Source organism: Seriola dumerili, unplaced genomic scaffold (assembly GCF_002260705.1).
Source record: "Seriola dumerili isolate Sdu_G_001 unplaced genomic scaffold, Sdu_1.0 BDQW01001124.1, whole genome shotgun sequence".
Classification (NCBI taxonomy): Eukaryota; Metazoa; Chordata; class Actinopteri; order Carangiformes; family Carangidae; genus Seriola; species Seriola dumerili.
This window is the reverse complement of record NW_019175379.1, coordinates 2,500,446-2,511,519: the sequence shown is the minus strand read 5'-3', so window position 1 is coordinate 2,511,519 and position 11,074 is coordinate 2,500,446. Positions and strand designations below refer to the sequence as shown.

General features: G+C 42.6%; 2 protein-coding genes across 5 annotated transcripts in view; one reads left to right on the top strand and one right to left on the bottom strand.

Annotated features, from left to right (window-relative positions):
* Window positions 1-82: 82 nt before the first annotated feature.
* Window positions 83-5,304, top strand: chpf2 (chondroitin polymerizing factor 2). Its single transcript, XM_022767237.1, has 4 exons — window positions 83-1,394; window positions 2,034-2,598; window positions 2,753-2,935; window positions 3,392-5,304. Exons 1-4 carry the CDS (start codon window positions 1,123-1,125, stop codon window positions 4,664-4,666), a joined length of 2,295 nt encoding a protein of 764 aa, XP_022622958.1. The 5' UTR covers window positions 83-1,122; the 3' UTR covers window positions 4,667-5,304.
* A 2,126-nt stretch (window positions 5,305-7,430) lies between these two features.
* Window positions 7,431-11,074, bottom strand: part of smarcd3 (SWI/SNF related, matrix associated, actin dependent regulator of chromatin, subfamily d, member 3) — a 38,857-nt gene continuing 35,213 nt past the window's right edge. For all 4 annotated transcript variants that reach the window (XM_022767240.1, XM_022767239.1, XM_022767241.1 and 1 more), the window contains 3 exons: window positions 10,830-10,952; window positions 10,353-10,454; window positions 7,431-10,233 (listed from right to left, as the gene is read on the bottom strand). In XM_022767240.1, the coding sequence (XP_022622961.1) occupies window positions 10,180-10,233; window positions 10,353-10,454; window positions 10,830-10,952 (279 nt within the window). In that variant the 3' untranslated portion in view covers window positions 7,431-10,179. The remainder of the gene's footprint in view (window positions 10,234-10,352; window positions 10,455-10,829; window positions 10,953-11,074) is intronic.

The following is an 11,074-nucleotide window of genomic DNA, read 5'->3' as shown; positions in this document are numbered from 1 at the left end:
TATAGTCTTGGGTGTTGTGTTTTTAAGCGGTTGTTATCGCACAGGCAGGTCCCTTGAGTCAGTCAGAGGTGATGCTGCAGCTGCATAGGCTCAGTCAGTGATGATGAGGGTGCAAACGACGTGAGAGGGACGTTATTTCTACTCTGTGCATGTGGCACTCAATTTTTGAGGAAGTAAAGAAACTGAAGAACATGGACGACATACGTATGCGTCCGCTGGATGGCTTTTTACCTACATCAACGATCAAAAGTGGGATTTATGCCGTCAAGTCAGTGTTGGTGGAGATGGATCGAGAAGCGACATATCTGCACTAAAACAACGGACGCGATGCTAGCATGCTAGCTTGGTCTTTGATGTTTGTTTGTCCCGACACATAGCGCTACTGTTGTACTCTTGGGGTTATAATTTCAGATGAGACGATCAAACACTTAACGTTCCTCTCGCTTTCGATTTGTTTTATTACTGACTAATTAGATTTGCGTAAACTCAAACGGTTAACCTTACCAGGTGACACCGCGTCTTACTACATTAGTTAGCTCACTTTAGAAGTGGCTGTTAGCGTTAACGCTAGTCAAAATTAGTTTAGCTAATTAACATAGCGTTAGCACAAAAGGCAATGTATCCAAAAGGTAGTCATACACAGTTTACATAACAGTGACGAACATAACCAGCTTGGTTTGTGAGACAGCAGTGAAGTCGCATTAAACGTTATGTGTTAGGCTATTTGCAATTAATTGTTCTTTCAAAGGGACAAACTAGCTTAAACCGATAACTTAGCATCACGTTTACAATTTGCTATCTTCAAAAATGAGGCTAAAGATAAAACAGTAGGTGTTTAAATTGATTGCGCTAGGTAGCAACGCTTTAAATATACTCTTTACTTGATCAAAACTCAATGACGACTGTCTCACCGGATGAGACTAAGGAAAGAGACACTATGTGACGTTTAAGGCAATTTTCTGTCACGGACAACAAGTCAGTTTCTCCTAACATAAGCTAATTTTTGACTAAAATGTGCTAAATTGGGGCAGAAAACTTGGCACATCTTCAAATGCTCTGCACAGAGTAGGTGGTAAATCTTTCCAGAACAGCATCATTAAGTGTAGCTTATAACTGCCAGATATGCGTCTTTCCTCGTTTTTGGCCCTGTTCAGGCCTGCTTTACCCCTTATCCTCGGGCTGTCTCTGGGATGCAGTCTGAGTCTTTTGATGGTGTCCTGGACTCAAGGGGATACCGATGACTCCTGCAGGGACGAACTGGGCAATGGGAGGCTTTTCCTGGGCAGAGGAGATGCCCAGAGAGGCTCAAGAGATGGAGCTGGAGATGAAGACTTCCAGCCACGTATAGTGCCCTATCACAAAGACCCAAACAAGCCACACAAGAAAGTCCTCAGGTGAGAGTAGAAATCATGTCTTTGTCACCATTTCCAGGTTGCACGCAAATGTGCACAGCCATGATCTCTATTCAAGCAGATTGAGGGGAAAAAGAAGAAGAAAAGAAAAAAAGGACAAGAACTGTGAAAGTCTGTGTCGGACTGACTTTTTTTCAACATATTTAAAGAGCAGTCTGTTAAAGAAGTGCTGCATCATGTTAGATTATATTTTGCCATACTTGTTTTAAGAAATTGGAGAAGATTTAATTCTGTGAGGTTTATATTTTTGTATCTCCTTTTAAAATGCTTAAATTTAAATCTCTTCTGCAATAATGTAAATGACCAGACTGGGATACACAGTATAGCTACCTTGTAGATTAGAAGTTACATTATTGAAATCTGTTTGTACAAATGTACAGTTGTTTAGATGTGAAAGAGGGGATTTATTCATCCACAAATGTGAAAGATTTTGTCATCCTTCTTATGTCTTAATTGAAATCCCACAGCTATTGTTGAATGGATAAAAAACTTGTCTTTGAATAGTTTTAGAAGCTGATGTTTGAGTCTGTTGCAAACTATATTTCTTGTGAGGTGTCACGTCACCTTTATTCTGTTTGTACTTGTATTTTCTGATTTTTGTGTCTTTGTCCACCTCTCCAGAACTCGATATATCCACACTGAACTGGGCATCAGAGAGCGGCTGCTGGTGGGTGTACTGAGCTCTCGGGCCACCCTGAACACGCTGGCCGTGGCGGTGAACCGCACAGTTGCCCACCACTTCCACCGCACTTTTTTCTTCACAGGCTTGCGTAGCCCCAAGGTGCCTCATGGCATGACTGTAATTGCCCACGGTGACGACCGGCCAGTGTGGCTGATGTACGAGACAGTGCGTCACCTCCACCAACACTATGGCTCAGACTACGACTGGTTCTTCTTAGCCCAGGATGACACATACATGCAGGCAGATCGTCTGTCTGAGCTTGTGGGCCACCTCAGTGCGGGTCAGGACCTGTATATGGGCAGGGCGGAGGAGTTCATTGGTGGAGAGGAGAAGGCACGCTACTGCCACGGGGGTTACGGCTATCTGCTGTCTCGCAGTCTGCTGGCCCGTCTGCAACCCCATCTTGACACCTGCCGTAATGACATCCTCAGTGTGAGGCCTGATGAGTGGCTGGGCCGCTGCATTATTGACTACCTGGGTCTAAGCTGTGTGGAGGTGCACCAGGTAAACGGACCAATACATGGGTATCAATAGAAATGTGCATGGAAATTATAAAAAAAAAAAGAAAGAAGAGTAGTTTAATGTGTTTCACAGTTTCATTGGCAGAATATCCATTCTAACACTTATTTTTCTTTGTCAATATTTGTGCGGCTCACAGGAGATGACCTATCGCTACTTCGAACTCGGGAAAAACGCCGATCCAGAGCGTGAAGACAGCATGCAGTTCAAAAATGCCTTCACAGTCCATCCTGTATCAGAACCAAATCTCATGTACCGCCTACACAAACGCTTCAGCCAGATCGAGTTGGAATGGACTTACCAACAGATCCAACAGCTCCAGGTTTGTAGTACTTTACAGTACTTTTTCACATGTAGAAAACAACTTATCTGATGAGACTACAGCTAGTTAGCTGCCAAAGTGATACGTTCTGTGTATACACTTTGTTCTGCTCACTACCGCACCCACATTTTGAACCAATACTGAAATTCCTTACTCGTACAATATTTAAACATGGCTGAAAGCCAAGATAAGGGGTAGGGTGTCTTACTGGGACATGAAATGTTACATTCCAGTTTCATCTTATGAATATGATGTGCATGAGAAGCCTTACTATGTGGTTAAACTAGCTGCTAATGATAGATAATTGGGCTGTGTTGACTTGACTTAAAATATACCTTACACCACAGAGCAATCAAATGTGATATTTACGCAGTGTAGACAGCATGTTTCATTTCAATCTCTCTTCTTCTTTAGCTTTGATAATACATTTGACAAATTTTTGTGTGTACTCATTAGATGCAGATCAGTAACCTGAGTGACCTGACACCAGAGGGTAAAGCTGGAGTCACGTGGCCTATAGGAATCAACCATCCCTTCAAACCAAAAACCCGTTTTGAGGTTATAAACTGGGAGTACTTCACGGAAGAGCATATTTACTCATGCGTTGACAGCTCTCCAAAGTGTGAAATAAGAGGAGCGGACCGCGCCGATGTTAATGCAGTTCTGGAGATTGCAGTGGAGCGTCTAAATGAACGTTACCAGCCCCAGCTGCGCTTCCGTAAACGCCGTCTACTTAATGGGTACCGGCGCTTTGATCCTACACGTGGTATGGAGTACATGCTGGACCTCGCCCTGGAGGCCTACACCCAGAAAGGCCACAGTCAAGTCATTATAAAACGGGTCAACCTGTTGCGTCCTCTCAGTGCCGTTGAGATTATCCCCATGCCTTATGTGACAGAGGCTACACGGGTGCAGGTCATCCTACCTGTCACTGCCCAGGATCAGGATTATGTCAGTAACTTCCTGGACATGTATGTGATGAACACTCTTGATACCCATGATAATGTTTTACTCACGTTCTTGTTCATATATGATCCGTTTGATGCGCAGCGAGTCAGCCAGACCGACGTGTTTGCTGGCATCAAGGCCATGATCGGGGAGGTGGAGAAACGCTACGGTGACGTGAAGATTCCCTGGATCAGCGTGAAGACGGAGGTGCCTTCACAGGTCAAGCTGATGGACATCATCTCTAAGAAGCATCCAGTGGACACGCTGTTTTTCCTGTCCAGCGTCTGGACAGAAATCAACGCTGACTTCCTGAACCGCTGCAGGATGAATGCCATCAGCAACTGGCAAGTCTTCTTCCCCATCCACTTCCAAGAGTACAGCCCTGCTGTCGTCTACCGCGACCAGCAGCCCTCCGCGGCCTCCTCCTCTTTTGCCTCTGAGTCGCTGCGAGACGGCCACTTTGACCGCCACGTCTTTGACGAGGCTTGCTTTTACAACGCGGATTACATGACCGCGCGGACCAAGATGGCTGCTGACATCTTGGACAACGAGGAGCTGCTGGAAAGCATGGACGTGTACGACATATTTGTTCGCTACTCAGGCTTACACGTATTCAGAGCTGTAGAGCCGGCGCTTATTCAGAAATACGTACGGCGAGCGTGCAACCCACGGTTCAGCGAGGATATCTACCACCGCTGTGTACTCAGCAACCTGGAGGGCCTGGGGTCACGCTCACATCTAGCCATGGCTCTTTTTGAGCAAGAGCAGGCCAACAGCACCTAGACGTCATCTGGATCACTGGGATGACGTGCTACTTTGAGAGTGTTGAGGCCTCATAGTTACAGCCTGGATGCAGAATAATGTGAATTGTAATATGGTACTTTTATGACCCATACACTGAAATTCTCACACTTGTATTTGGCAGAAAGAGATAAAGATCGGCTGGAAAACAACAGCAACGTCTTGTGCGCGGACACATCGACAGAGCTGGTGAAGCTCAAACTTGTATTCTACAGCTGAAAATCTCTTCTGAATTATGAGTCTGTGTGTTTGAATCTGTCATGTCTAGACGAATTATGAGTCATGAAAGTGTCTTCTCGCACAGCTCCCTGGACGTGGACTACAGACATTCACAGAATATAGATGAGCTGTTGTATTCCTGCGGGTGACGTATTTTTACAGGAGCTGAGGGACAATATTTATACTCCATTAAATATATGAACTTCTGTCGTGAAATAATAAATGAACAAAAGCCTTCATTGTTAAGAATGAATTGAGGAAAAAAAAACTTGAGCCATAAGTCTTCCTTTGTGAAGATATTTAAAATAATACTGGAACAAGCCGGGGCCAGTGGCTGCCTTTACTTTAAAGATATGTTCTGTTTTTTTAAGAGATATTAAAGAACGATATTTCTTCTGTGAGTCATTTCTTCATTCATGCTGCTGAGAGTGTGTGTGGTTTCAGTCTCATTAAACAGAAAGACAACTGTTTATAGGATCTGTATGCAGCATGCTTGGACAGTTATTCCTGGAGGTATATGTTATCTGCTTGGCAGAGCTGAAAAAAAGGCAATATGGCAGAAAAATCTTGCGGTCGCTAGTCATGGTGTGCTCATATTCAGAATAATGCATCTTGTAGTCTTCCCAGTTTGCCTAAAAGCTTTACTGCAGCGCCCGAAGGCAGTGAACAGTTTGTTCCAAAGCAGCCCGCCCCGCCTCGTCCCCTCACATCAAGTCAGTAATTCTCCACCCCTGCCTGGGCCTCCCTGGGTTTTGGCAAGTATTCTGTACACATATGTCTTTGGGGAGAGAAGTGAACTCAGTGCCCAGTGGGAGGGTCGTGTCTACCTAGCCAAGGTCCGCCGTGGTGTGGGTTGTTAACCTTCACAGCGAGATGGTTGAACATGCTGAATGGCTCACTTCACACAGCCTCCTCCTCCTCCTCTCTGAAGGGGTGAGACGATCGCGCTGAGGCCCCCTAACCTCCCCCACCCACCCAACTTCTTCATGTGAGAGGTTGTCGGCTGAGGAGAATAGTGGAGCAGCGGAGTGAAAGAGGCTCTTTCTGAGGTTGGGAGCATGACTTGCAGGCGGCAGTACAGCACTGCTGCAGTTCACAGTGGAAAGGCCTCCACCTGCTTCCTTGTGGTGAGGTCAGTGAACAATAAAATGCCTGTCTGCCACCTCTGACAAACGCCTCACTCATGCAGGAGATTTAACCCACCAATGAGCTTGAGTGCAAAATCAGCACTCTTTTAAAAAAGGCTAATTTAGCAGAGTGCACAATTATTTGCATAATTAGATCATGCAATTCAAAAGCTACATAGTAACATTGCTTCATAAGGGCACATTTTGTCCTTTGGTTGGACTCCCTGTGATGAAGTGTTGGAGCAGACAGGTCAGAGACACGGTTTAATGACTGGGGGGACGACATGAACTACATGAACCCTTTCTCGACGCCCGTACATCCAGGCAGTTCAGAGAGTCTGTAACTAACATGCCACAGTCTTAAGTTATATCTTTAACAATACTATAACTAAATAAAAGTCCAACTTTAATGTTAACATCCGTCTCCGGTGATACTGTAGGGATTCCATTTAAAGCCAAAAATAAAGACAAGATTCAACATGCGTAGAAACACATCTCCATTAGCTTTAAGATTTTTATGTTTATCCATAAGTTATTTACTACTATTGTATACACTCAAGTAAGATTAAGAAGAGCTGTTCTGGAGTAGTAGTTTGAGCTGTCACACACACAGCTATACACACTAGTTTGAGCAACTACACATTTTGGCCAAAAAAAATAACCCTAACCCAAAAAATATGAAGGAAAAAAAGCTTAATCCTGAGAGATTTTCTTTGAAAAATTGCTCATCAAATATAAATTTGTGTTTACTGCAGCAGTACACACTGCATTATTTATAAAATCATATTCGGTATGCAGTTAAAAAAAAAAAAAAAAAAACAGTTCCCTTTTTGAGATTTGCGTCTTCATACATTGATAAATGCAGCTCATTACATTTTGCTATACTGTGACCTTTTGAAGTGGAGATAAAGGGCACTCACCCAGCTAATGCCTCACCTTAATCCCCATAACATTTACTGTAAGTATATGTATGTGTGTGTGTGTGTGTGTTTGTGTGTGTGTGTATTTCTACAGAATCATCACTTCAAAATAAAAATTACAACTGTCACTATCTCATCAACTGCAGATTTTAAATCCCAGTGACATTGAAGTTGTATTTCTCCAGCTTTAAGAAAGAATATTAATTTCAGTTTCTTCCAAATGTGTCACACATAACATCTTATCATTTAGTTGAGCTCTTGAGTTAAATGAGTTGCATTTCCCTGTTACTATATGTAGCTTTGAGAAGGTCAATTCAATACAGTGCATTAATATGCAAATTTTTGCAGCAAAGCACGTCATGTTCTCACAGAGGGGGTGAAGTTTGTATAATCTGTTGTTGTGTGCACAGGAGGGCGTCTACACATAAACATGGCAGTGAGTCATGAAAGCGAGAAAAAGACACTTTAGATATCATGGCATTTACAAACTTTGGCAAGCGCTTCTTTATTTACATCCAGGCTGTCTCGCAATGTCACAGCTGTTTTCCCTTTTTTTTTCTCTTCTTGTAGAATGTAATCACCAAACAAGTTTTGCTCTTTACAGATATACAGTATTATGTATACTATAATCTTCCTGTCGGTGACCCTCTGACAACAGTGTAAACAGAGAGAAAGAGCAGTTCCCGCTCTTCAGAAACACATGCAGGGAGTTGGGAGAAACATGTCGACTGTATGCCAAGGTTTAGTAACAGGAGACACAGTAATCTGTCAACGTTTTGTCAGATCAGATACTCTGGTACTGTTCTGCTCTCAGCTGAGGTCACCCCGGAGTTGCAGCTTCTCGTTTCCTCCACAAGAGGGTGATAGTGACTCAGTGACAACAAGGTGAATGCCCTGGCGATACAAAGAAAAATCACTCTGGGTCAAACACAGGACTAAGATACTACCAGTGACTACTGTTTCTCCTCTAATGAGTGCAGTTAATATAACTTAGTCCTAGTAACAAAAACACAGTTCAGAAAAATCACACCTACAGTTAGTTGCTGGTAGGGCATATCATTTTTGGCAAAAAAGTTTCCAGAAGGCATTTCAACAAATGTGATGAGTCCTTTGCTCTTCACACTGACTGCTATGCTAGCTTTTTATATGTACACATACTGTCTCTTCAGATGTATTAATTAATGTCCATGGAGCATGCATAGGTCATCGTGAAATCATCCAATCACTTATTGTGTATGCTGGGATAACAAAGAGGGTCTCACCCATGACGAAGAGAGTCCCGACAAAAAGTTACAGCACAGTGCAAAGAAACCCAGAAAAGGTTCCAGCTAGAAACTGACTGCTGGGGAAAAAATTCCTCCATCTGACAATACAACATATACATACAAGTCAAGTGTCATTAATAATAATTAAAAAAAAAAAAAAAAAAAGTGTAAAATGAGATCGGTGCAGATTATATCATGTGTTACAGCTACTGAGATTGAAAGTGAGGGAGGTCGTTCTTTGTTGCAGCTTCTAGCTCCCACGATAGATACGAGATGGACCGAAAATAAACCACCCCAACCCAAGATAGTACACAGAGGAACACTAACATTCCTCCTCTACTAATTCAAAACTCATGGAGCTCCCATACTGCACCATGTAACTCACCCACCCCCTACCCATAACCCCCCTCCCCCCCAAAACAAACACACACAAATAGTCTGTTGTATACTGTACAGTTGGCCCTCTTAAGGGGGAAAACATATTTACATTCACATCTCTAGAAAAGAAAAAAACTTTTTCTTCTTCATGTAACATAAAAAGTGTAGAAATGGACAAAGCTCTCAAAACCTGGGCTTAAGTGTTTATTGCAATAATGGTTTTAGAGTTTGTTTAGGAGAACTTGAGGCCCAATTGCCTACAAAGGAAAACATTTGGGAGTAAATTCTCTCTCAAACTACTTAAATTGTTTGGATTTGTTAAACCTGCCAAAAAAAGACATTTTTGCAATTTCTATTAAACCCAGATGAGGATTTTTGACCCATTTCTGTTTCAGTGATCATGTTCTCTTCTTCTTGTTGCAACCTTTGGTAACACCTTCAAAACATTAACTGGCAAAATACTACACAAGGAAGAGGCAGTGAGTGACTGATGAAACAAATCAGTCAGCAAGTCTCAACATGTACCGGCACACTTGTCATTTTGCTATGATTAAGGGAAAAAAAGCTATCGTTACGACTCTCAATACTCGTTTTCTCCTTCATTAAAACACTATTCTTGCTATAAACAGACAAGGAGCTGTTGATGATAACACTTTAGTTCAGTTAACTTAGCTAATACTGTTGTAGGAATTACTGTAAAAAGAAAAATCAATTTACTGGCGAATAAGACTAAGTGAGACACACTGGCAGTTGTCCAATTGATCCACTCAAACCTGAAAATGAATGAAATCTACACCTCAGGTTTATAGATAGCGTCGATTCCCTGCAAGCACCCAATGTGTCACACTGTAATCTCAATTTTGCTGGTGTAATTAATCAGTCCTTCAAAAACACTCTCCTAATTAGAACAAATGAAAACACACACACAGTCACACTTACAATCATGCCCCCCAAAAAAAAAAAAAAAAAAAAAAATCTGTTTTAAAAAGAGTTGGAAAACATAAAACATGAAGGCGTATCCAGACCACGTGAGGACTGACTGTGTCGGACACAACAGCAGACTCTTTGAGATGAGTATCCAAAAAACCAGTTGAGAGTTTGTCTTGATGTGGAGAGAAGGGGGGACTGCTAGTGACTTATTTACAAAGCAGAGAGCAGTGATGAAAAGGGAAGTGAGTCTGAGGATGTTTGTGGTCCAAGGGGTCGGCCTCTGAGGGACAACCACGCAGCTGAATATATACGATAAGAGATGGGTGACCTCACAGTCCTGCACAAAACGGAACGAATACGCAGTGGATGCATATGTGCATTGAGATCTGGCTTCCGTACATGCACATCGCTGCTGTCTTGTGAAAACCTCCTCACTCTAATTTCAAATTTCCTTTCAAAACATTGGACAAACCTCAGAAATGTCATTGCTATCACAAAGACAAAAGCTGTTTTTTTTTTTTTTTTAAGTTACCAACATTTTTAGAGGTATTAGGTTTCAGCAGACTACAGCGAAGGCCTCACACACATTCAAAGACACACACACACACACACACACGGCTCTGAAATCAGATGCAGAGATTCAGGAGAGCCTCAGTTTAGGTGTTGCGGACAGCTAAGGCCTGTTCCAGCTCCTGTCTCCTCTGCTGGATCTGTTGGGGAGGGGGTGGGTGGGAAATAAAAACATGAATATATCATCTAAGCATCAAGACGCAGAACAACAGGATGTTTTAGTCTGAGTGCAAAAGACGCTGAGGTGCTTTTTCCTCACCTTGCAGTAGAAATAGCGGCTGACGGCCTCCTGGGACCAAGGCTCATGGTAAAACGCCGCCCTCCTCTCCTCTTCAGGGTTCCCCACCACGTCTGTCATTAACTGCAGCCAGGGAGAAGGTACAAGCATTAATGTTAACCATCAATAATATTATCGGTGATAAACATGGACTGAATACCATGTTGTGGGCGGATACAGTTTTTGACAGTAATTCTTTTTGAATGTCATTGCCCATCTCTGTATCTTCATTCCCTGTCATCTCTCTACTCTCCCTTATAGATATATCTTTACCCCCACCCGAACCCTCCCATCATCAGTTTCATTGGTTTACATTTTTGAATCCATCCATATTGTATTTTCCACATTTAGAATATATTCTAAATAATAGTAGCAATGTGTTGTTTCATTGGGAATTGAAGTCACAGGAGGAGTGACAGTGTGTGCGCGTGCATGTAAATAGAAATAGTATTGTTGAACCTTGAGGTCTCGGCTCTGGGATTTGAGCCAGTCCTGGATGTAGCCCTTGGGATCTCTGGAGAAGCTGAGCATGAAGTCCCTCTGGATCTTCAGCTGGTTGATGGACTCGATGGTCTCATGGATCTGAAAGAGGAACAGTAACAAACTGCACGTCAAGAAAATACACGAATCACAGTGCTTCCTTTTTTTTCATATAAATAATAATTCAAATCAAATAAATAATAATTTCTTGTAAATAATAAACT